Source organism: Ambystoma mexicanum, chromosome 14, assembly GCF_040938575.1.
Source record: "Ambystoma mexicanum isolate Mex_15411 chromosome 14, UKY_AmexF1_1, whole genome shotgun sequence".
Classification (NCBI taxonomy): domain Eukaryota; kingdom Metazoa; phylum Chordata; class Amphibia; order Caudata; family Ambystomatidae; genus Ambystoma; species Ambystoma mexicanum.
The window spans coordinates 84,419,197-84,446,304 of record NC_090940.1 but is presented as its reverse complement, the minus strand read 5'-3'; the positions used below and the strand labels follow the sequence as shown (position 1 = coordinate 84,446,304).

The 27,108-nt window shown below is 48.5% G+C and overlaps 1 protein-coding gene across 2 annotated transcripts in view; it reads left to right on the top strand.

The window, feature by feature from the left end:
* The window catches only part of ARHGAP11A (Rho GTPase activating protein 11A), a 350,081-nt gene that overhangs the window by 87,733 nt on the left and 235,240 nt on the right, over positions 1–27,108 (top strand). For both annotated transcript variants that reach the window (XM_069638559.1, XM_069638560.1), the window contains exons 4-5: positions 2,863–3,119; positions 25,465–25,628. In XM_069638559.1, the coding sequence (XP_069494660.1) occupies positions 2,863–3,119; positions 25,465–25,628 (421 nt within the window). The remainder of the gene's footprint in view (positions 1–2,862; positions 3,120–25,464; positions 25,629–27,108) is intronic.

Here is a 27,108-nt window from a genome sequence, read left to right as displayed (position 1 = left end):
ATTGTTTAATGGGACAGAGGCGGGATAATATGTAAAGAGCAGTACGCGGGGAGCGGAGCCATGATAAATTTGGTCCCCTTCGGAGAGCAAACGTTTGTGTGCAATTACATGTCTGTGAAGGGCAGTTTGTTAAGAATGTTAGACAGCTGTTGCACAGTTTTCTGTGAGTGGCCATGTGAAAGTGGGATGTCTGTGAGGACAGTGTTATTGTGTGTGTATCAAGGCAGTGTCTAAGAAGTACAGGAGCTCGGTGCGTAGGCTGCAAGGACGACTGTGGCAGAGTTGCGACTCTAGCTAATGGGCTTTCTGAAACTGTTCAGGAGATGTGAGCAGCTTGGAACCAATGACTGTGATGGGGCACTGTGCATAACTTCATTTAAGGGGGTCTGAGAGGGTTGGTGTGGTGTGGGTATCTAATGGAGAAGTACCGGGATCGGGGCACTCTATGTATGGCATGTTTGGCGGTTGACCATTTATGACCTCACTGGCTGTGCTCTGTCTTCCCCTGGAGTCCGCATTCCACTAACTGGTCACAGGCCTATGTATTTTATCATAATGAGTGAGCGTCTCCTCTCGGGTGCGCAGTGGTGCCCTCACCTCTGCGAGGATATTTTTCTCCATGGGACCAGGGACAGTCCACAGTGCAAGCATGTGTCCTCTCCTCCAATGTAGCGCAAGCCATGTCCTCGGCAGGTGCTTTTTGTGAGTCCTAAGTGGGCTGGGCACTTTGCGGATGAGGACATGTTTGTACGCTTAGCGGGCCATTCTACTTATTGTGGGTACCGTAATGGCCGTACTCATTTTATCCATGTTAAAAAAAAAAACAAAAAAAAAAAAATCAAATCTAAGGGCATATTGCAATGGTTTAAACTGTTACCTGTGACATTCAGATTGCAGAGATGTTTGCAGCAGGCACATGAACCAGCTCGGCTATCGCGCAAGAGTTGGATGGTCTACTTGGGTGAGATCGCCTTTTTATATGCATCTGCAAAGCAAACCCGGACAGTATCATGGTATCCGCTGCAACCCCCGTGAGGATTTTCCAATACCTGATGCAGGGCAGAATCCAGCAGATGGCCTCTCTGAGACTATGATGCCTAAAAACACAGGATGGGGTGGTAGAGGAATTTGTGCATCATGCAGGTGGAGTTTTGGGTGGGAGGGTGCAGAATGGGACATGACACTTCTGGGAGTTGTGCTTCTAACCTGCAGGTTAAGCACAGATTTTTGCAGCAAGTCTATTAGCTAGATGAGCTATCTGACAAAGTGGGTGGTGCACTGTACTGGTGGGTTTCGCTGGAGTAAATGAAAGGAACTCTATTCTAGCCACCGTGGTCTTTTCCACGATGTGGTTGTAAAGGAGAGGCCTGCTAGACTACTTGTAAGATTTTGAAAGAGGTGGTGTATCACTGTACTATGGGGCCTATGGGAATGCAGTGGCTGTGACTTGCCGTACAGTGGAGGTTGAATGTTCTGACCAAGAAGCAGTCTCAACGACCCATCTCTATGCAATAAGAGTATCCAACAGCCTCTTCTCATGGTGTGTTGTAGGGCCAAAAGGTTGAGAATTTCAGTACGATAGTGTTACCGTTTTGCCTAGAATGTATATTCAATTGTAGATTTCCTTTTAAAACTAACATGTACACACTTGCATTGGTTTGACTAGCTGCCATAAGCTCCTATCTCCAGGGAAAACATGAACATCTGTCATCTGCTGGGCATTTGCTAATCAAATGCCCAGTATATGACACGCGAAAGTTACACTTGATCATGCTTGTGCAAGTGTGGAATTGGCAGGAAGTATATCAGGGGGGCACAACATTGAAGATTAGGCGACACCTGTAAAGAAATTGTGAAGGTGTGAAGGGTGGGCAAAATGTCACTTTCCCTCGTGCAGCAAATATCCTTGCATTGTAGCTCCCTAAAGAGTAGACTACGAAGTGAGAAGATGTTGTAGCTAGTATTTTTAGCTTTGTAATTTCAACAGCCACGATCTTCCTGTTCGGAGTGCAGATCCTGCCCATGCTACATGGCACCCGCATTCACTTGTGTCTAGTGTTCCCAATAGACATCTTGTTCTGTACCAGGCAACCGCCATGTAAGTGAGGGAAAGCCAGGGGAAGACCAGATTTTAGCCCATGGGCACCTGTTTATCAATTTGTATATCAGTAGAAGTCCCTCCTGGCCAGAACAAAAAGGTCATATTTTTTGTTTTTTATAAAGCGAATATTGGTTATTGTGGCCACTGTTGTATGCACAGACAATTTTGCTTCACAAGTGGATGAGGCACAAAATGATAAGGGATTCCAGGATTTGACCCATGTCTCTACACCAGTTTCACCCCAAAATGCATTTCACAGCTAGATGTAGCAAACGCAATAGCAACCCCCCCCTTGCAAATATTTGTATTGTGCATCAGTCAATGGTGCCCCTAGGGCTACACCTTTGCAATATTGTTGAGGTTGCAGTGCTCTGCCCGTCATTCACAAATCAGGCTGAGAGATATTTAGGTGTGGCTTGTAGCTAACGTCTTGCAAGTTTGCACCCTGAGCTAATGTGCTCTCATATTGTAGTGTATACAGTATGTGCTGCATTGTTTTAATGGGGGGGGGGGGGTAATATGGCTAGCCATTACACTCCTGATTAAGGTGCTGTTGAGGATGGTGGAAGGGTAAATAAACTGTCTTGACAAGTTTATTAAACCTGGTCACTGGTTGGTTTAAAGTACCTCAATCGGGTGTGGAAGTGCTCTGGGCTTTGGTGGGTTAGCGCTCTGGGTGTTGGTGGTTCTTGTTGAGTACTCTTTACTTGATTTCTAGTAAAAGGAAGTCCTTCACTTTCTTCTAAAACCCATTCCTTTAGAGCAAGTTGGATGTTGGCGATGGCTGTCTAGCAGCAGCACCACCATGCGATGTTGCAGGACTCCTCAAACAGTTTTTCCGAGAGCTGCCAGAGCCCATTCTCCGTCTGGATCTGCAAGAGTCCTTCATTAAGGCCCAGCAGCTGGCCAGTGAGGAGGAGAAGACTGCTGCCACGTTGCTCCTTTCCTGTCTGATGTCTGACCACACCATCGACACACTGAGATACTTCTTTGCGTTCCTTCGAAGGGTGTCTATGAAGTAAGTAAAAATGATGCCCCTTTTTTCACATCGAATATTCACTGAAGTTTCATTTGTGGTTTCCTTCTTGCACAGTATAGGCAATCTCAATTCTAACCCAAATAGATCATTGAGGGGCTGCTGGGACTTTTAGTTTGTTAATAATATATTTCTGCTAGATCTGCCTATTTGGTGCAAATCTTATTACTGATTTTATGCCATCGTATTCCTGATTTTGGGGGGCCTGGATTGATCACAAAACTGTTGTCCGATTGATGTTGAGACGTGCAGCTAATGACTCCTAAATTAGGGACCCCCCAAGGTACACGTGGTTCCAGCGAGTGTACTCTTTTGGTTGGTAATGTGGATACGCTAGTTTTGGCTTTTTCTGCCTGTGTCAAATGGTTCTGCATGTTGCAATCTTTTTTTTACCTGGTTGGGTCCTTTTTACACGCACCTATAAATTCCAGCAATACAGATGTCATGGTGATCACTTGAGGACTACCCCTTTTCTATCCCTTGTCCTCCTTTGCTTTTGTGTGTGATGGAATGGCCTCCTTGGGCCCTGTTTTACAGGACTTGGGACTGTAGTCTGCCTGAAACCAGTTCTGACTGGGGTATGCAAATGCCTGTCTGAGGTGGTGTGGATTCATTCTTTTGTGCAAGACCTTTCCAGAATGCATGGCTGTGCTTGGAGCAATGGTCCGCCATTGGCTAAACACACATCAGCTGAATGATTCTTGGCGTGTAATATGTTATTGACACTTCTAGTGTGCAAGTTCAACCAAGGGCATCTTGGCGTAAAGTATTCCAAGGTAGAGGTTAGACCACACAAGATTAAAACAAAGAGTGTTTTCACTGCCTGCCTAAACTGAAGATGGTTATCAATGCCTGCAGCAAAGTTAACGGAACGTCCTCAGACTCGGTATCGCCGAACTTGAGGGGTTTCCACCAAATAAGCACTACCTGCATGGCGGGCTTACCAAGGTATATAAGGGTGAAATTTATCCTGTAGTTAGCCACCCCCTTGTCCGTAGAAAGCCAAATGAACCAGGCATAAGGATTTAAACTTAATCTTCTGGGCCACAGGAAGCCAGTGAAGAGCCTGGAGTACTGGACTAAGGGAGAGTTTGTGGCCACTCGAGTTGCCAGATTTTGCAGCAGCTGCAGGCGATGGATGGTGCCTGCCGATGAGCCAGGTAGAGAGCTTTGCTATAGTCAATGTGGTTAGTGATCTGAGATGCTACCAACGGCCGCAAATGTCTGGGGAGTAAAGGGAGTACTTTCCTAAGTACTCTGTGGAGAAAATGTCCTGTTTCGCACACCACACTCACCTGTGGGGTCATCGATGGAGAGGATGACACAAGAATCCCCAAATTCCTGACTGTCACAGGAATGGGAAGATCACCCAGGGTGGGGGGGGGTGGCCAGAATGAAGAGGTTCACATAAACGAACCCGAAGGGGAACCCATCATTCAGTTTAGCCCGTTGCATTCATCCACCTCCTCACCACACACACACAGCTGACAAGCACTCGCGCAGCCCAGAGGATAACCCAGCCTGATCCACATCTAATCGAACCAGAATATGGGTGTCATCGGCATAGGAGTAGTATCGGAAACCATGGGAGCAGATGAGGCGAACCAGCAACGGAACATATATTTCTGATCTTTGTTAATCTGTTTAGAATCACATGCTGTGCATATGGTCAGACATCCAGTGGTAACCGCAGAGTATTGCATCTCGTCTTTCGAGAATAGAAAGGGGACGTCGACATGGGAGTGCTTGTAACACTATCCCTATGTGACGTGTAGTGTACCCAAGATCCCTCACGCATCGAGGTCCTTCCGATTGTATTTTATCTGCCGTGAGGGAGCCTTATGACTATTGTGAGCGAGTACAGAAAAGAGAGAAAGTAGTCATACGTCTATGTTCCTTCCGAGCGGGGCGGAAGGGTGGGAGCATGTGAATCTAAGCAGATAACCATCAGAAATGCTTTTACTGTAAGTAATGCATGTCTTCTGATTGTTAATCTGCTTAGAATCACATGCTGGGCATAGACTGGCGAGCAGTTCCTTCCGCCGGCCTATACAGTAGAGAGTGGGGTCGGTGTGGACATTTCTATGCAAATTGAGAATGCCTTTCCCTTTCCTTCCTCTTTCCCTTTTGGTCTTCGTCACTCTGCCCATCCTCAGCTATGGAGATGACTCAATTTAGATTTTGCCCTAATTGTAGGAGCAAATTCCCTTGGAAAGATGGGCACAGACGGTGTAACCGGTGCTTGCCCATCGATCACAAGGAAGAAGGATGCGCGGCTTGTAAGCTCCTCTGTCCTAGGACATTAAAGGAGCGTAGAGTCAAGCGGTGGGCGGCCTGTGGTATGTCGAAGGCTGAATTTTCTCCCGCTGCCGCAGCCATCGAATGTGGCGACTGTGAGAGTGACGATCATACCTCTGAACCGTAGGTTGTTGACCTTTCGACATAACGCTCACGTTCCGCATCGTCTGTCCCCGGCCCCGCTAGGCACGGATTGATAACCATCTAACGTGTACACAGCACAAAACTCACAACCCCAGGTCGAAGAAGACTTCGGCGCCAACGGGTACACCGGAAGCTCCGGCGGCATCCGCCGACCATCGGGATCGGCAGCCCTCCCCGCAGCCGCAAATGCGCCTAGCGACTGGGCCATCGAAAACAAAGGGTGCTACCCCTAATATACCAGGTTCCGTTGAGACGCATCGCAAGAATGCGTCTGGCGACAATAGTGTCCGGTTCTGCCGAAGAAGACGGTCGCAGAAGATAAGGCCCCGCACTGCCGAAAAAGGCAGCCGCTGAGGACAAGGCCCCAGCACTGGCGAAGAGGACCCCCTCGCAAGCGCATGCTGAAGCTATGCGCCTCCTGACCGCAGAGGACGTTGCCGACAGCTTAGCTAGGATTGTTGCCACCGATTCTCAGAAGCGGAAACCCAGGGATGCGCCAAGGCCCACAGAAAGGCTCAAGGATCCGCCAAGGTTCAAAGATCGCCTAAGGGGGCTACCAGAACCCACTCATAAGTCAAAAGAGAAGCACAGTAACGTCTCACCTCTGTCGGTACCTCAGGAGGAGTTCTCTGAGGGTGAAGAAGGGTTATTCTTGATGATGCAAAAATCCCGACGCTTTTCGACGGATGAACACGCTCCAGACCTTTTTCCACCTCTAGACCATTCTAGGTCCTCGGTTTGGACTAGAGAAAAGTTTGAGAGCTGTATGGAAAGGCTGGACAGGTTTGTTTCCTGTTCAGAACAACCTAACCAACGAGGCCAAGGGATGAGTCATGTGGACCCCAAAGCTAAATTTCCAATACTTTTTGACCCCTCTTTAGAAGAGGATATATACAATTACGACCTAACTGAGGATGACATTCCTGCTGACACTCAGGATGAGGAATTCATCAACCCTGAGGACATGCATGATCCCATAGAGGGCTGGGAAGAGAAACCAGATGTGGTTGTCCCTCAACCATGGCAGTCCCCGGATCAAGACCCTCATGCCCTGTCACTGGACTCTCCCCAGTCCTCGATCACTCGGCAACAGCCCTTGCCAGTGGATGACCCTTGACTTTTAATGTAATGTTGCGTAAAGCAGCTGATCATCTGTAGCAATTTTAAAGTGAAGCGGTCCCCGAAGCTGACTTCGTGGAGGACATCCTTAAGGATAAACCGCCGGCCAGCCAGGCTATTCCTCTCCTCAATTCAATTAAAAAACGTCTGGCGCCTTCCTTATCAACACCTGCTCTCACAAGAGGTGTCAATCCACGAATAGAAAAACTTTTGCCCTTCTCCATAAGACCCTCCTGTACATCAAAGGTCATTCCACTCCAGACTCCCTGGTTGTGACTACTACACGAAAGCAGGAAGGGGTCCCTTTGTCAACAGGCAAGGTACCCCTGATAAGGAGGGTAAATGATTTTACGCCCTTGGTAAAAGGATCACGGTCACAGCAGCGTTCTCCACGCGCATGGCCAACAATACCTTGTTGGCCAGCTACGCTGATGCCCAGTGGGCCTTACTACAGGAAGGCATACAGGAGGTTCCCGAACCCCTACATACTAGTCTCCTCACCACTGTCACTAAGGGCAGACAGGTGAACCAAAGCTTTCTTAAGAATACTTTGGATTCTGCAGAAACGGCTGGTAGATCCCTTGCTCAGAGCACACTCCTGGAGAGACGTGCATGGCTACGGAACTCTGGATTCAAGCCAGAGACGCAAGCGTCACTGATAAACAAACCCGGGAAAGAATCCAATCTGTTTCTGAAGGCGGTGGATGAGGCCCTCGAGACCGCAAAAAAAGAGCATGACAACTTAAAACATTGGACCAGATTACATAAAGACCTTCTAGGAGAAGAGGATCTGGGTCCAAACGGCTTTTTTTGTGGCCAACACTTCCCTCAACAACAATACTCATCGGGAAACAATTGGAATTCTACACAGGGGAAATAGCGGATACACCACCCCGTATCCCCACCGCCGTGGCAAAGTAAGAGGCTGGAACTCTACCCTCAAACTCCCCGGCCTCAGGTTCGAAATGACCCGAAGATTCGGGTCCCCTCCCATGCCTCCCCGGTCAGGGGCCGGTTAACATCATTGCTTCAGGCATGGGAGGGAATAACTACAGACCAGTGGGTGCTAAAGACCGTGGCCCACGGGTACTGTATAGCGTTCAACCGGTCCCCAACATTCAGACCTCCATGAGCGAGACGACTGACACCAGACCATCTTCGCATTCTTCTGCAGGAAGTCGAGACACTACAGGAGAAAGGAGCCATAGAAATTGTACCTCTGTCACAGGTAAAAGAAAGTATTTATTCAGTGTACTTCCTTGTACCCAAAAAGGATCTAACCATGCACCGTTTTAGATCTGTGCCCAGCAAACAAATTTGTAAAGCCACAAAAGTTCTGCATGGTCACACTGCAGGAAGTAATTCCACTGCTATCACAGGGAGATTACATGGCAAGACTGGACATGAAAGATGCATACTTTCATATTTAAATGTTGCCAGCACACAGAAAATACTTCTGAATTATGATACAAGACAAGCATTATCAGTTCAAAGTACTACCCTTCGGCATAGCATCTGCACCAAGGGTATTTACCAAAGTACTAGCGGTGGCAGCAGCACATCTACGCAGGCAATCCATCCCGTTCTAGCCTTACCTCGGTGACTGGCTCATAACAGGGGACTCTTACGAAACATGTCTGTCAAATACCCAAAAGACGATCAATCTTTTATTCAGTCTGGGATTCTCGATCGAGGGAAAAATCCAGCCTAGACCCCAGTCAGGTCAAACAGTTCCTAGGGGCTCTGATTCGAACAAAGGACAGCCTAGTCTTCCCCTCCAAAGAGAGGGTCCAAAACATGTTTCAGATCCCTCAGTATGGTGCCAGTCGAGAGGTGACTGTAGGCAAGGCTATTCGGCTGCTAGGAATGATGGCGTCATGTATCTACTTGGTTCCTCACACGCGCCTGCGCCCAATGCAAGAGTGGCTCAACAGCCAGTGGTGTCAGGCCAGCGGACAGTGGGGCAATCTAGTGGTCGTGTCACCGGCCCTCGTTCTCTCGCTGAAGTGGTGGTCGAGGGACAACCTCTTGAAAGGGAAATCCTTTACCACCCCCGCAGTGGAAGCCACAAATGCGGCTCTTACAGAGTGGGGAACTTGCCTGCTTCTACAAACGGCGCACAGAGTTTGGTTGTCGGACATAACATCCAACCACATACACCTGTTGGAACTGTTGGCAGTGTTCAAAGCACTGAAGGCTTTCCAGACACAACTGCAGGTGAAGACGATCCTGATACTCAGACAGCACCACGGCCATGTACTATCTGAACAAACAAGGGGGCACTCATTCTCCAGGGCTGTCCCAGAACATTTGGAAGTGGGCTCTCAAACGCAACATGTTCATGTTAACACAACATGTTCCAGGGGGACTCAATTTTCTGGCAGACGTACTCAGCAGTGACTTTTCGTTGCCCAGGGAGTACGTATGGCAATTACACTGAGGCATCGTCTCCATCGTTTTCGCAGAATGGGGCTCCCCATAGATAGATCTGTCGGCAACTCTGGAGAATGTTCAATGCCAGGATTACGCCTCCAGGTACCCCCAGAACCGTTCCAAGGGGAATGTACTCTGGATAACATATAACATGGTCAGGGACATTTTTCTACGTACAATGTCGCAAGACAGAGGGGAGGCACTTCACCCATGCCCGCAGACATTGAACCTAGCGGCATGGCTTCTGAGGTCATAGTCTGGACACCTGCAACTCCCTCAGATGTATGGACGTTCTCGGGTAAGCAAGAAAACCGAAGACCAGATACTGCTATTCCAGTAAATGGAAACGGTTTGTCATCTGGTACAACTCAAAGAGCATTAACGCAATGAACTGCTCTCCCACACACATTGTTTTATACCTAACTCATGTACTTGACTCAGGCCTGGTCTTCAACTCAGTAAAAAGGTGCACCTAGCTGCACTTTCAACCTACACAACATCACAACAGAAAGTGTTGTGGTGGAAGATACCAGTTCTTAAAGCTTTCATGGAGGGAGTGAAGACAATTCACCCTTCCATTTCTAACCCGGCTCCCGGATGGGACCTAAACGTGGTGTTGACTAGGGTTCTGGGGGCTCCTTTCGAGCCCATGCACAAGGCAAGTCTTAAAGACCTCACCCTTAAACTGCTTTTTTGATAGCTATTACCTTAATCAGGAGGGTGAGTGAAATGCAGTCGCTCTCGATACTAGATCCCTTTGTAACAGTTCGCAAAGAGAAGGTGGTTCTGCGCACTCACCCTAGATCTGCGCCTAAATTCATTTCCAAGCTCCATGTGAACCATTCAATAGAACTACCAACGTTCTTTCAGAATCTTTCAAGCCTGGGAGAAAGAACCCTGCACACACTGGATGTACGCCGAGCTTTCATGATCTACATGGAAAGAACTCAACCACTTAGAAAGACTAAACAGTTTTTCGTTTCGGTGGCAGCAGGAAAAGGAGACGCAGTCTCCAAATCCACCATCTCTAGGTGGATTGTTAAATGCATCACACTCTGCTACACACTTGCTAAGAGAGAGCTGCCCTTCAAGCCTACAGCACATTCCACTCGGCACTGAGGCCTCCATAGCATTTATTACAAATGTTCCCCTTGAAACTATTTGCAAAGCGGCAACCTGGAGTTCTCTACACACCTTTTACAAAACACTTTTGCCTGGACACTCCTCCTAGGTCTGATTCTCGGGTGGGACAGGCAGTATCAAGACATCTTTTCACTACTGTTCCTTCTCACAACCCACCTCCAACTCCAGGAACTGCTCGCCAGTCTATGCCCAGCATGTGATTCTAAGCAGATTAACAATCAGAAGACCTGCATTACTTACAGTAAAAGCATTTCTGATGGTTGTATCTGCTTAGATTCACATGCGCCCACCCTTCCTCCCCGCTCGGATGGAAGGAACATAGACTTATTACTACTTTCTCTATTTTCTGTACTCGCTCACAATAGTCGTAAGGCTCCCTCACGGCAGATGAAATACAATTGGAAGGAACTCGATGCGTGAGGGATCTTGGGTACACTACACATCACATAGGGATAGTGTTACAAGCACTTCCATGTCGACGTCCCCTTTCGATTCTCGAAAGACAAGATGCAATACTCTGCGGTTACCACTGGATGTCGACCATATGCACAGCATGTGAATCTAAGCAGATACAACCATCAGGAATGCTTTTACAGTAAGTAATGCATGTCATTAAGAGCATAGGGGACAGGGCGGAGACCCGAGGAACAACACTGGAGAGTGTGCAGAGAGAAGAGCGAAAAGAAGAAAGGGATAGCAACTGTGTTCTGTCTGTTAGAAATGTGGTGAACCAGGCCAGGACATGCTCAGTGAGGCCAGCTGACGCTAACCCGGACAAAAGGAAGGAGTGGTGGACTATGTTGAAGGCCGCAGACAGATCTGGAAGTATAAAGTCACCCACCCCGGTCAACCAGCATGGTCAGATCGCCCACCAGGAAACACGCTGTACCACGTCCTGGTCAAAACCAGATTGAAAGAAGTCAAAGAATTTAGAAGTTTCCAGAAAAGCCGATGGAGGAGCAACCAGGGACTTGATCAATTTCGTGAAGAACGAGTTGAGGGAAATGGGGCGAAAATTAGACCACACCAAGCTTCCTGTGAGTTTTTTCAGGAGGGGAATAACCGTGGCCTGTGTCAATTAAACAGGAATTTAACCAGTTTGACAGGCAGTATTCACTGCTTCCGTGACCCAAGAGTTCATGCCTGGCAAGACAGCTTTAAGAATGGCCAAAGGGATTGGATCTGACTGAGCGGCAGACTTGAGTTGAGCAATAGCCTGCAAGACCTCATCAGTAGAGTATACAGGAAACTGAACCCAGACGCTCACAGGGATGGGCATTGTTTCAAGAGGAGGTGGGATAACCCTATTTGAGTTACTTTCGTGGATGGTTTTCCGAAAGTCTGAAACTTTCGAAAGAAAATTTGGAAAGATTCATAGTGTTTGAGTTGGCAGGACTCGTGGAGAAAAACAAGTGGTAGAAGAAAATTATTTCACCACTGAGAAGTTCTTTTCACTGGTTGAGGGCCAACTCCACCCTCTGAAAAAAGTTTGCTTAGCCGTCCAGGTCTCTTGGTGGTATTAACAAGTTGTCAAAATTAAGCTTTCGCAATAAGGCTGTAAGAGCCACACTGTTTATGCTCAGCCTGTCTGTCTTGCAGGTGTGTATTGAGTTGGTCAGTAAACCAAGGCTCAGAGCGTCATCTCAGTGCTTGGATCATTTTGAGTGGGGCGATTTGATTAGCAGCATCATTTAAGGATCCGTGAAAGAGAGGATAGGTTGATTTCTGAGGTTCCCCTGCATCTATCTGAGCAGGGACAACAAAAGATCATGATCCACATGAATGAAGTCTCCAGAAGGTGATAGGTGTTGCCTTCAGAGGCTACGTGCCCTAGTACCTTTAAATCTGGTTATGGTCTGACAATAGCAACCTTTTCCCTGAGGCAGCAGAAATATTGGCTTCTGGTGCAGATAAGATAAAGTATGCCCCCTTGATTATGTGTAGGTTCCTGCACTGATTGAAGTAAGCCCAAATCCAGTATGACAATCAGAGAATTGGGCCAATGCAGGAAGCAGTGGCAGATTGAATCTCATGTTAAAAATACCCCAACACCACCAGATTCACATATTTCACCTGCAGTGCTGCGACAAAATCTAAGAAAGGATTGAGACCCGATAGTAAGCGCCCGGCGAGCGTTATACAATCAGGAAATGCAATGAGACTGAAGCCGAAACTGTGAAACTCACACAAAGAGCTTCCATGCCCATCTTATGATCTAAAGGAATCTGAGCAAATCGAAGAGGAGTTTGGAAAATAACCACTATACCCCTGCACAGATGAAGGACAATCCTATCTAGATTAATACTATAGCCCTCACGGAGAGCACGGGACAGGGCCAGAGCATAGGCATCTGTCAGCCAACTGCATCCGGCTGATTGTCTACTAAGAGCTGAAGGCGAGCATCCCCCCAGATAGCACGATCCTCCCCACAATGAGAGACAATAATGGACTCTCCCAGGATGGGAATAAGGCCAGGACAAAGTGCGGGTGAGCTTAAATGGGAGTTCATCAATCAGAATAGGGCATGCAAAGAACTCTGCAAACTCCGAGAGCGCTCTGTCTGACAATAGCAAAGACAGGCGTATATATTTACAAAAAGCGTCATAAGAACCTACATGCTATAGGGGGCACAGGTTTGTGGGGATTGGGTGGCGACGACTAACTATAGGTACTGCTGCAATGTGGTTTGCCGTGGTTGGTGGACGTCACTGGTTACCCTCGTGGGTTGGGCTGGGCCGGGCAGGTCAGCTGGGCTCATCCGGGCGGTGGTGTTGTGCCAGCCGCGACCAGTGTCAGTGATGAACGTCTTTCCTGACTTTCTGCCCTAAGGCCACGCACACCGCAGTCATTCAACATTGCAATATTATCTTCCCTGGTAAATCTTCCAATAGGTTACTCTACAGGTTAATGCAACACAGGAGGAATGTACCTAGAGTGGGGTCTTTTGGCGATTCATCAATACATGGTTACCATCGTCCTGTTGACCGGGTATCATAGGTCGCGAGGTTGGGTCTCGGGGCATGGGACGGCCCAAGTTATCAGGTCTCGTTAGAAGTCATTATGAATGTGTTCCTGTAGTGTTGCTATAATATTGGGTGTCCTAATTTTACAGGGGCCATTAGCCTAAGGTGAGCCAGTGGGTCGTGGAGCCTAAGAAAGGGCGCCTTTGGATCTGTGTTTTAAGGCCGGGGTTTACTGCTGGGTTGTAAATAATTCAGGTGGCAGGCCGTGGCCTTGGGTGCTGCGGGGGAATGTGAATGCTTGAAGCGGCTCCAGCTGAAATGGGGGAGGTGGAGCAGCGCGGCACAGGCCTCTGCTTTTTCGTCTGGCAGGCTTCAATGGGAGGAAGGGGGAATGGCCTTACATGTGCTCACAAAGGTATTTTCCTCGTGTGTTGCAGATTTAAGTGGAAGAGACATTAACATTCACATAATATACAATACTCATTTCAAAGCTTATGTTTTTGACATTGTTAGTGCCTTTCACATGGCCATTTCAAACACATTACCTATACGCTAGTATTTAACAACCACAACATTTTGTTACATTTCTATACATGTGCGGTAAGTGAGGTAGTAGTAGGGTTGGTTGAGCGCGCAGGAACAACCCGCCAATAAGACTGACGGCAGTGACACATAGTGTGCTTGGACATACATATGGTGCATTTTCGTGCACCCTTTACGTGAGCTCCCAATTGGGTTGCATTTGTCTTCCTTTGCACTCTAGCAGCATTAGTTCAGTTATGGCGCGGGACCGTGGGGTGCAGTCTTCTCGGTGAAACACATAACACGAAAAAACCCCAGGACACCTGCAATTTACGCATAGCTACTGGGATGTGGGTACTTCATCCCGAATGTCATGTAAGCACACATTCTATCATCTTCATGGAGGTTTACAGGTTTTTAGTCAGAAAGGCTGTGGAGAGAAAAGTTTCATCACAGGTGGTTTGCTCATTAGTGTTTGGGGATGCTTTTGTCAGGGGACCATTTTACAGTTCTTTTCCATCCTGGCCCTGCTGACCGGGTCATACTGGGAACAGCGATACACTGCGGAAGGTGAAATATTACAGTGTTGGTATCGAACACTAGCTCATGTCCGACTGTTCGTGGGAACGGGCTCTCAGCGGATCTGCCAGAGAGCTGCAGCCACAGGGATAATTGCGGTGCACAGGGCTCAAACCATATTTATTTCACAAAATGGTTTCCAGGGCCTAGCTAATTTCAGCAGGTTTGGTCAATGTCTTCAGCCGATGGCCCACCCACCACCTGGGCCCTGGTGGCAGGGGAACCCCTGACGAGCCATGGACTTCACCGGGGGGAGGGAATGCAGGGGAGGGGGGTCTCTTGGACCAATCCTACCCTACAGAGCTCATAAACAGACAGAGCATGGGCTACTAATGACAGTGAGTTCACTAGAAATGCTACAAGCACCAGAACCTCAACATATGCATCAGTTGGAAATACCACTGTCCGGAAACCATATGGTAACACAGTATCCCTCAGAGGCTCCTGGCCCGGGGCCTGCTATGTCCCAGACGGGCCCCGATAGGGCTTAACTTTGGCGCAACTGTGGCGTGACACTCTCACGCTGTGCTGTCGGTTCACTCTCCGACTAAGTATATTAACAGAGCCAATCCAGTCCCACTGCATGTCGGCAGTGAGGACAGACTGCCCCAGGTGTCTGCGTGCAGGAGAGAAAAGAAAGGGAGACCTGCACGCTGAGTACGAGCCTCAGTGTGCACTTGAGGCCAGGCACCCTCTGCCACTTGTTAGACATACAAGGAAAAATATTAAAATGAGAATCAAGAAATACTAAAATAAAGAAATGCAATCGCTACAGAGTAGCTTGTTTGAATGTGAGTAGTGCCCAGGCACGCGCCGCGGCCCGGGTTATAACCCGGTGCCTAAAAGGAAAATAAAGTGCTGTATTCAACAGGATACTCTATGCACTCCGTGACTCATGAGGGGGGATGAAAGCAGAACCTCTTACCCTCTAACCTTGTGTACTGCTTCAACTGTCTGCATTTCTGGAAGGACCACAGCTCTGCACCAGCATCCTTTGATGCACTGCAAAACTCTGCCTCTCCAGGCAACCGAACAAAGCCTTTGCAGTGCTGCTTTACCTAATCTGAGATGGTGTGGTGGGTGTGGCAACTGGATTACATCTCCTCTAAGACCTCCGCTCCTTAAAGCTTTCTACTGTACGTCGATCGCTGGACCCAGAAGCTGGTGCCCCTTCGATGTCAGGATTCCAAAGACTCTTAACAAACCAACCAGAATCTTCCTCCCAGTACATCAGACAAGCACCCCGGTTCCATCTGGCTGACCTGGAAGCTCCACTCCAGAGACCTCTACTGCCTCTGATCGTGCAACCCCACCATTAAACATTTTGCCCCCCATGCCACCGATTCAGTCACTTCTCTGAACAGGGGAGCCCCTTCCTGTGAGGCTAGGGAGGTGAACCCGCTACGCAGCATTCCTGCTATGGTTGGCGATAAGCAGGACTTCACAGGGAGAGTTCCACCCACACACCTAACCCCCGAGGATAAGGACTCCCTTTTCTATAAGGAGCTCCCCCAAAATCCAGCACAACAGTATTACTGACAAATTACTAAGTACCTCTTGCATGTTATTGTAACATAATACCAGAAGAACAACATGAACCTGGCACTGCGAAGAGTAAGAACATAAGAGTAATGAAGAGTGTTTGTCTGTGAAATACTGACAGGAAGAAGCCCCCAGGAGGCATAGTGAATACGGCCCTGACCCCAACTAAGGACATTCCCTGGAAACCGGGTAAGCTGCAGCAATAAGTCCTTAGAGGAGGGCCAAGAGATCAAGGAAGTGAGGCCTGGGAGTTTCAAACTGTCCGGATCGAGGAGGCTTGGAAACCACGGGAGACGCTGCCTGTTAGGTATGTTTTTCTAAAGTCCAATTGGTCTCTTCAAGAGTTATCCCTTGGTTTTAGTTCCCCAACTTAGAATATATGCATGTACTGCCCAAGGTTGGTAAAGTGGCAGTGCAGAAAGGCTTATCCTAGGAGGAATGTGAGCTGTAAATCAGTACAAAGAAACCAGAACATACAAAAGATCCAAAGAAACACTTACACACTTTCTTATCAAATATAGTGATTTATATTATATATACACACAAGGCAGTTATAAACTAAAGGAATATTGTATCAATTGGCAACATCAAGCATACATTTAGAATTGCTGTTTCAATCCCAGGTTATTGCTCTTATAAGGGAGATTTATCATTTTTATGTTTCATCCCCTCTCCTAGGGAGACCCCCAGCACATTTTGCTGGACTTCTGAACCTTTTTCTTTCTAGCCTGAATGAGGCGAACCTTTTTTCAATCATTCTTATTTGCTCTGTCTTTTGGAACTCTGTTCTGTGTTTTACCCTTACTATGGAGCCTACTTTCTCCAGCAGGAGGTCTGCCATGGATTCACATGCTCATGAATATTCCCCGTCGTCAGGCTGGGAATCCTCGGTAACAGAAAAAAAATCAGTTTCATTTCTGAACTGTATTTAGCCTAACCAATCACTGAGCTCTGGGTCATACTGCCCCTAGCCAATGACTGCCCTCTACCGAAGACCCTCTTCTGGCAGCCATCTTCAGATTTTTACTGCACGTTCGGGAGTCCTTGTGTTTAGCTCTCAAGCTTTTATTGCTTTTTTCGCTTTTTGGAAGAGTTTTACTCAATTTTTCGGTCAATCGATCCCTGGTGCTCCATCGATCAACCTTACGATTAACGGGACTTGTTTTTCGTATTCTTCAGTGCCCCTCCAGGGTGGATTTTCATTGAGGTTCTTCGTGGAGGCTTCCAGAAGTTTCTTCAAGGCCTACACCACGTGGATCATGGCATACAAAGGAGTCCCCCACTTTTCAAGATTTGTACTGACTGCGGTTTGTTTAATTGGACGATAAACATTCCCAGTGCCTCTATTGCCTCCACCCAGCGCAACAGGAGGAAGATTGTGCTTTTTGCCGTGAGCTCTCGAAACGTACGCTGGAGGAGTGGCTGCAGGCCAAGGCCTCTACCCAGGGTGGCACCCAGGGGCATGCCTCTCCTGGATCTGGAAAAGCTGAGCGGGCTTCTAAGTCCTTTTGAGGGCGCCCCTCCCACGGGGGTCCAACAAAAGGCCAAGCACTGCGTCCACTACCATCGGGAGCGCCGTTGCAGCGGGCTCCTCAGCAACCAGGGGGCGTTCATCTCCAGCTGCTTCGGTCACGAGTCATCGCTCTGGATCTTCATCCAAGAGGAAGTCAGACCACCCGGGCAACCTCAAGGTGGCTCTGGAGGCGGCCAAAGAGAAGACCAAGCAGGGTACTGCGTCCGACCTACCCTTGGCAGAGAAGGCCAAAGGGGACCGAGTCTCTGACCCATTCCCTAAGGAGAAGGCCAAGCAGGACAAGGGACCTGTCCTGACCGTGAAGGCTCAGGTGCACCTGCCGAAGGCACCTCATTTCATCGAGGTGGTGGTTGCGTCCCTTTCGAAGGCTGCAGGGGCAGACCTGCAGGACGCACTTCCAAAGGCAAGTGTCCCTTCCTCCTAGGAGGGAGACTGCGTTCTAATTCATTCAGAAGACCCCAGAGAAGGGGATGCCGATCACTTCCCTGAGACCGTCCCCTCTGGATTCAAAGAATTGGGGGGGGGGAGGGGTGCGTGGGCGTCCTCCAGGGCAGATATTTCCTCAGAGGAGGAACTCATCTACCTACAGACCATCCAGGAAGGATAGGACGAGGGAAATGTTGGAGCCATGCCATACAACAAGGGTGCCGCCGCTGCCGATACCATCGAGGAGGGTGACGGAGGGCCTCTGGACGAGGTCCTTGGTTCTGTCCCTGCGCCCCAGCTTCCCACATGCCCTGCATCTCAGCTGCCCCCTAGAGACCTCTCTGTGGACATTCTCTCTACTCTGCATACACTGGTCTCCGAGATACAGAGGAGGTTGCCAGTTATGCCGCCGACAGTCCCACCCGCGATTCCGGTCACGGACTAACCACTGGCAACGGGGGAACCACTGGCCAAGAAGAGGAAGAGGCACTCGCTGCCTCTTTGCCATCCTTCACCGCCGACTCCCCATCAAAAGTTGAGACGGAGCCAGACACATCGACGACTGGCACGGACGACGGCGGGATAGGGGTCCTCCTGTTGCCTCCGCTCTGATCTTCCCCGCCGGGCGAGATGGGATCGTTCCATGCAATGATCTCCAGAGCGTCAGCTTTTCCAGCTCACCTTTTCCAGGTCACGCCGGAGGAGAAGAAAAAGGAGGGCTTCTTTTACCAGCGCCGTGAGGCGAAGAGGAAGACCATTGACCTGGGTGTTTAAAAACAGCCCTTTAAGATGAGCAGCAATACCCTGGAGATAGATTGGGATGTAGATTTTATTCATACATGAATAATCAAGATGACAGTTTGGCAAAGGTTGTCTGTTTTAATGTCAAGTATCTAAAACGGGGAGTACAACAAACATCACCAATCACTCGATACTCTAACACTGCTTAACTCATTAAAAAAATTGGGTTCTTATACCCATAATTGGTCATCAACGTTTTGACCTGCCTCATTACCAACATCATACTACGTGGCAAACTACCAAAACCTAACGGGAGGTGGGATTGGTTCTAAGTGAAGGACTAAGCATAGGTTCCATATCTGTATAGAGTAACAAAAAGGTAATTGGATAGTTATCAGGTGGGGCAACTAAGCCCTCCCCTAAAAAATTGCCACTATGAAAGTCACTAAATGTATGATTTCCCATTGGCTACACACACTATAGGACCCCAACTACGTGGTCCCCTACATTGGTTGGCTTCTAATCCCTGTCAGTATTTTTCCACCTAATGTTAGCAGCACGCAGGCTGAACAACCAGGTGCGGATGAGCTTGTTTTAGCACCAGCTTCCCACCATTTAAAATATCCATCACCTCAATGGTCCAGTGTCAATTGGTGCTTTGAAGTTGGCCTTGAGTTTGTACTGTTCTCTGAGAATTGTCAAGGCGTATGGGCACTAGCCGGCTTCCGTGCGTAGGTGTGATCTTGTTCGTCCAACTTCCTTCTGTCACGTGACTGGACACCATGAAATTGAGCCTTTTCTTGTATTTGATTTTATTTTCAGTAGTCCTCTGAAGTCTTTTGATTTTGCTTGACCACTCTGAACAGGAATTTCTGTTCTTCCACGTTAATTGTATCTAATGTCAGCCAATTTTAGTCTTAAGACCTTGGCTTTCTTGTCTCAACTCCTTAGCGGGGTCTTTTATTCTGTTTAATTTGCTTTTCTTAACTGTGACACTGAAATGGGGCCTTCTTGCTTTGTTCAGTGCTGCTTAAACGCCCATCTTTTCTTAGTCCATATGTCTATAGAGGTATATATGTATATGTTGGTGCTTGCCGCCGTCTAACTAGTTAAAAGCATGTAGCTAGCTTCATGAATGCTTTGCTGCTTGCGTTTCATTGCATCTGTAAACGTTTAAACTAACCAAATATCTTCATCAGGTCTGTGGCATAAGTCTCTTCATCTTGATCCCAAGATGTCACTTATCCTTGGTACCTTCTTGTACTTATAACGTCTGCCTCTGCCTCTCCCTCTCTGGTTTGGTTATCTTTCTATATGGGTGTCGATTCAACTTTATATGACGCCACCATTCACCTTTATTTAATTTCTGTTTCTTCAGGAATCTTGTTCAAATGGCCCTCATATTGTCTTGGATGTAGGTATGGTTTCCTCAATGGGTACTTTACCTCCCATATTCTCTTGGGTATAGGTATTCTTATGGGTACTGAACAGAGTCCACGCTCTTCTCTTTGCTGGTTTAACTGTTCAGTATACGTCGCATACTTTGGTTCATACGTTTCAGGTAATGTCGGCGGGGCAGTTGGAGTGGGGGTACTTGGCTCCTCCTCTACACCATCCTTTCAGTCCCTCTCTTGGATGACATTTGGGATGAAGGGCTGGCGCTCATGAAGAACACTTTTTCGGCTCCAGCGAAGAGAGACCGCCTGGAGAAGTACAAGGTGCCGGAATCTGCATCCAGGTGCTTGCGGGCCCATCCATCACCGTACTCGGTCTCTGCAGCGGCCAAGAAGAAGTAATCGGGCTTTTCCGCTCCATCCACCCCTCCTGATGAGGGGAAGAAGTTGGATGCGATGGGAAGGCGAGTGATCTCCTCTGCAGCGACAACCATCATGGCCGCCAACGCACTCGTGGCACGATACGACCGGGAGCTGTGGTTCAAGCTCGCCCCTTTACTGGACTTCATCCCAGACGATAAGAGGGAGGAGGCTTTGGAGATTTTGCAAAAGGGAGAAGTGGCGTTGGACCATGCCATCACAGTGGCCATCGCAGACTTGGGTTCCCGCCAGATGGGCAGCAGCGTTTGCCTTTGCAGCCGTGGTTGGCTCAAGGCCACCAACTTTTGTCAGGACTTCCAGGCCAAAGTTTTGGACATGCCCTTTGATGGTCTCAACTTCTTTAGGAAAGCTGTGGACGAGTCCCTACAGGCCATCAATGCAGACACAGAGACGGCTCGTGCCCTAGGCACGCTACAACAGCGGCAGCCTTCCTTTCGGTCCTCAGGAGTTAAGTCTAGCCGCTCTTCGAAGAGTGTCGGTAGGGGCTCTTGCGCTTACCGCCAACCCTCCCATTCCTTGGCCCAGGAGAACAGAGGCCGCTCCAAGACCTTCGGAGTAAAACAGTCGTCTTCAGGGACCGCAATGTGGCCCGTCTACCTCCAAGCAGGAATGAACCGGCCGGGATGTCGGGCCCCCACCCGTGCACCCTCGATGGGAGGCCGGCAGGAGAACTTCGTCAGTGCGTGGAGGACCATCTCCACCGACCGTTGGGTGCTGGACGCTCTCGCCCACTGATATTTCTGGAGTTCCATTGAAAGTGTCCCCAAATACCTCCTGTGGCCTGACAGGAAAACCACGTCCCTCAGTTGCTGCTGGAAGTTCGGGACATGTTAAAGAAAGGGGCGTTAGAGCTGGTTCCAAAGCGACTCCGTGGCTTAGGAGTATACTCCTGGTACTTCCTCGTACGAAAGACCAGAGGCTGGAGGCCTATTCTCAACCTGCGACTGAACAAATACATAAAGTCCTTGAAGATCTGAATGGTCCCTCTTCAACACGTGCTTGGACAGCTGGAAGAGGGAGATTTTGTTGTCGTTGGACCAGGAGGATGCGTACTGCCACAGCTCCATTCACAAGGGACACCGCAAGTTGCTGCGCTTCGTCCTTCAAGGGAAGCACTACCAATTCAAGCCCCTCCTTTTCGGACTAAAGTCAGTGCCCAGAGTCTTCACCAAGTGCCTGGCACTGGTGGCGGCTCATCTGCGACTACAAAGGGTCCACGTCTACCCTTATTTGGACGACTGGCTCATCCGGGCCGGATCAAGGGAAGTGGCAGTCGACCACACAGTGAGAACCGTTTGCCTTCTGACGAATCTGGGGTTCTCAGTGAATTATGCAAAGTCTTGCTTGACTCCATCGCAGGACACGCTGTTTCTTGGATCCTGACTCAACAGTGTCTTGCCTGGCATCACCGTCGGAGGAGAGGATACAAGGTGCAGTGGCTGCTGGCAGTGACTATCGCTACAGTGAGGACCATCAAGTCTCCGCTCTGCAAGATGTCGTCGTGCATATATCTCGTCCGACTCGGATATCCGATGCGCCCACTGCAGGAGTTCCTTGACGCCTGTTGGATCCAAGTGTCAGGAAGCTTCAGGACAAGATTGCGCTCGACTAGAGCTTCTGTCGAGCGATAAGGTGGTGGGGCGTGCGCTCTAATCTGTCCGGAGGCATGGATTTCCAGACCTCACCCCACCGCACCGGCAGACTGTTACGACGGACGCCTCCCTGGAAGGATGGGGAGCTCAGACCGACCGAAAGTCTTCACGCCAGAGGACTGTGGCTACTGGAGAAGACATTGCACATCAACTTTCTGGAGTTGCGGGCAGTGTTTTGGTCCCTCAAATCGTTCCTTCCTTACCTCAAGGGCAAGGTGGTGCGGGTCTTCACGGACCATACCACCATGATCTACATCCGGAAGCAGGGGTGCACCAGATCCCAGCGCTCTCCAAAGAGGCGCAGGACCTATGGCACTGGGCTGTCTCCCAGGGGATGTTTTTCGTTTCATCTGGCAGGAGTAAAGAACACTGTTGCCGACTCTCTCAGCAGGGAGCTACGCTCTTGCCTCGAGTGGGAGCTTAGGCAGGACTAGATGGACCACCTGTTCCGCAGATGGGACAATCCCCAAATCGATCTATTTGCGATCGCAACGAACCCCAAGTGCCGGATGATCCTGTTTGCGCCAGCGTGGCCGAGGCAGATCTGGTACCCGGACCTTCTCAGCTTGTCTGCGTCTCCTCCAGTGGTCGCAGATCTTCTCGCCAGGGAAGGAGGTGCAATACTGCACCCGACCCAGGATCACTGAACCTGGAGGCCTGGCTCCTGCAGCGTTAGAGTTTGTGGGGGGGGGGGGCTGTATGTTCTTGTGGCGGACTGAAAGGATGTGCTTGCCAAGGAAAGGGCATTGTCTACTTTTAAAATGCTAGGGACACAAGTGGAAGTCGCTATTTGGTGCCATGCTCAGAAGATCGACCCTCTTTGAGTCACTGCTCTGCAGGTGCTACCAGATCTGCTGTCGTTGGCCTAGGCGGGGCTGGCTCGTGCATTCATCAAGGTCAGTCTGGTGGCTATCTCCCGCTACACCAGATCCCCAGGACGGTCATTGTTATCTCACCGTCTGGTTAAGGAGTTTGTCAAAGGGCTATTCCGTTCGTTATCACTGGTGAAGGCGCCGGCCCCGGAACTCGATGTGGTGCTGACTAGGCTCATGGGCGATCCATTCGAACCTATGCAGACAGTTCGCTGATGTTTTTGTCGTGGAAGACCGCGTTCCTCGTGGCCATCACTTCTGCACGACGGGTGAGAGATTCAGGTCCTGTTCTGTAAGCCACCTTCCACGAGACGAGGGTGGTGGTGTGGACACACCCTCCATGGCCAAGGTGCCGTCTGACTTTCATCTAAAGGAGCCCTTGGTGTTACCTGTACCTTTGTCACCGGCTTAAAGGACTTTGCACTTGCTGGATGTGGCTAGAGCGCTGAAGTTCTTCGTGGACTTCATGAAGAGTTTCCGGAAGCCTTCTCATCTCTTTGTGAACTTTGGCTGTGAACTTTGGCCCTGTGAACCATGGGAAGACCCTGTCCAAGTGTTCCATTTCCAGGTGGGTCTTCGGCTGCATCGCCCATTGTCATTGGTTGGCAAACCGACTGTTGCCTGGCTGTCCGAGGGCCCATTCTACCAGAGCGATCGCTGCCATGACAGCAGTCTGGTGTGCCCCTGCTGGATATCTGCAGGGCTGCTATGTGAAGGTTGATGCACACCTTCACGAGATTCTACTGTGTCAACAGGCATTCCAGGAAGGAAGTCCAGAGTCGGCCAAGCAGTGCTGTGCAACCTGTTCGCTTGAAGGTGAGCCTGGTGAGGAGGTAAGAGATGCTTATGTTGAGCCTTGCCACCTCCTGTGGTTGTGCATGTGTACTGCTATGTATTTATTCATGAGCATGTGACACCATGCCAGACCCCATGCTGGAGAAGGAACATGTTACTTACCTGTAACTGTTCTTCAGCATGGGTCTGGCATGGATTCACATACAAACCCTCACGCCTGCTTCTTTGCGGCTCTTCTCTTGGTCCTACTGCCATTTTACATGCGCTACGGGTGTTTCCAGGCGCCACAAAACAAGATCGGGGAGGGTTGGGGGGGGGGTTGCAACATGGGGGGAAAACGTATGCATAAACAACAAAACTGTTATATTGGACTTGTGACCATCCAACTGCAAGTGTATGACAAGGTGATAAGTGCAAAGCGGGTGGGGGTAAAGGGAGAAGTGCAGTGTTGGGGTACCCCCACGGGGGGAGGCGGGCAAGTACAATTCCCATATACCATTGTCTTAATGCAAGTTTGCGGTCGTACCGATAATACGGTAGAACTGTCATTAGTGTCAACTCTAACAATTGTACCGCAAGCAACTACCACTGAAGCAGTGGCCTTTGAAAAGTATTTATAAGTATTCCTAAGTGTGTAGGGTAATTGAACTAAGTATATTTCAGACTTCCTTGTGTAACTATAATAAATGATATATTTTAATATAGTTATTTGTGTGTTTCTTTGGACTACTGTACTAACTGGGTTCAGTGTAAACTCCCCCGAGCGGCTCTCCTGACTCTGGTGCTGCTGGCAAGTAATTTAATTCTTCATTCCTGAACCGCCTTCATCCTCAGTTATCTTGTGGCGCTTGCTGCTCCTTGGGACAATTTTACACAAAAGTATCTCTTCCTTGCCAAAGACTGCCCCAAAACCTCACTACTGGTATCCCTTGGTTTCCTAATCTTTCTTGTCTTGATAAGAAATGTGTTTATGTACTTGATCGAGTACCTCCAAGAAAACTAAATGCGCGAACTGAACTCTTCTTGAGACTGTTTCTACCTACCTCATGCATGGTCACACCTTTTTGTTTTACAGAATTAATAAGTGCAGTGATTTCCCCCCCCCCCCAATCCCCCACTCCCCCACTATGCCTTTTTCTTTTAACCAGTATATTTATAAAAATAGTGTGTGGGTATTCGCTCACTGGCTGCAAATGAGTCGACTGTACTGGTTACCCACCCCGGTCCACCTCCTGAGTTAGGCTTGATCTGACATGACTTCTGCTTAGAGAGCGTGTTGACCTCATTGCTAGCAGTTCCTATACTAGTAGGATACACTAAAGATCCTGGCAACAGAGCTTAAGGAGAATATCCCCAACCACTGCCTATCTTGTAGTGCAGTGGGTTGCTTTCACAGTTTTTGAAATAAGCCTGATCTACTTATTAAAACAGCATGCTGTGTAAATGTGGTTGATCTTTGGGAAGAACTTGGAGGCATTCTAATTTGGTGAGTAGTTTAACTTTTTAGCCTAGCAAGAGGTATGTATTTATTTTTCTGAGTGGAAACAATTTTTTTTGTCATACTTTATTTTATTTTCATGTATTGTTTTGTTTACTTTTGATATTTCATTATTAACCTAACCTTGGGAAGTAGCAGAGTATTGTGGATCGGTAGGTGTAGTAAGTTGACCTTGTTTGAAGTGGGACACTTAAAATACTTATGTAAATCATGTGCCTTCTTTCCATAAAGATCCAGTGAGAACAAGATGGATAGCAGCAACCTGGCTGTGATCTTTGCCCCTAACCTCTTGCAGTCAAGCGATGGAAGTGAAAAAATGACAGCCAGCACCGAAAAGAAGCTGCGCCTGCAAGTTGATCTTGTGCGCACGCTGATTGATCGTGCGGCAGACATTGGTGAGTACCGTGGCAAATTCATTGTGGTGATTCAGCTTTTGAATCCGTTGTGCCTGTGGGGGGGGGGACGTAGAGTCCTCTCTGCTTCAGAATGTCCACTATATATGGAATAAAATGCATTTCAGTGTGAGTTTTGGTGTGTGGTGGGGAGGAGGTAGTGGTGAAGAGTTGTCAAGAGGGAAGGCCATATGATAGCAGGTTTTGAGGCAGTAGTTCTTTCAGGCCAGAGAGACCTTTCCAGAACACAGTGCAATGACTGACAGGGGTTTAAAGGACAGCTCTTAACTTGTGATAGATGTAGCCTGTTAAACGATTCTCCAGTGGTGACCAAATTTAGAAGAACATTCCTGGTTGGAGAGAATGTTCCACGCCATTGGTAAAAGTTGCTACTGTCAAGTTGCTAACCAGGATAACCAGTCTCTCGCTCCCTAATGTCTTATTTGCGATGAGTCTGTGATAACTCGTTAATGGCTAGAGGCAAGTGCACATTTTGGGGCCTGCGCTAAGCCATCAGTTGGATTTACCAGAACTCAAATTTCTTAAATTGCTTGTATCGGTCTCTCATCATTGTTTTCATGGAGGGCTGCAGCAGTGAAATTGACACTTATTTGTCACTTTCCAATTGTGTTTGTTTTTTAATCCACCAAACCTCTTGACATGGGTACTTCTATTTTCAAATGACTGTTGACAAACTGCTGGAAAAAGGACTTGACTGAATCAATGAATGAACATAGCATCCCTCGCACATAGGCCATGTTGGATGCTTTAAATGTATACTAAAATGCGTTTTGTTCAACTGTGTATACGTGTGGACAATGAAAGTAAGCCCCTGAACGCTCCCACCAGAGAAAATAAAACCCGCTAGGGAAGAAAAGGCCCAAATTGATTTCGTAAGAATAACACGTTTTAATCTCATGCGAAGTTGAGAGCAAAAGCAAAGAACTTTGCTGCCAACTACGTTCTGCCCAAAAGAGGTACAAGCAGAAACATTTAAGGCAAAAACATCATCATAATGATACAATACATGTAGTGGGTGGCTGATTGGATGGACCCTATACAGGTGCTGCCTTTATCCATATGAAAACAAACTATACAGCTTGTTCACCACTCATGCTGTACACTTGGCAAGCTTCAAAACAGACACACGAGAGGTTCCAGGGCACTTTAATCACTCCCACATTTCACTCACTCCCTCTGCACCATCCGACTGCAAGGCCTCCACCCTCGTTTGAACTATAATGAACTATAATTTATACCGCCCAGCACCTCGCAATACAAATCAAACGATTGTCGATGCAAAGATACATTCTGTCCATTCTCTTTGAACATTTCAGGACTTGTTACTTTGGGGTTGATGGTCAAAGGGCACCTGGTGTCATGGAATTAAGGGATCTTAGGGTTCAGTTAGTTATATGAGCTATTACTTGTGGACACTCGGGAATGGGTCGGTCTTGCTTTGGCCAAAGTGAGATAACATACC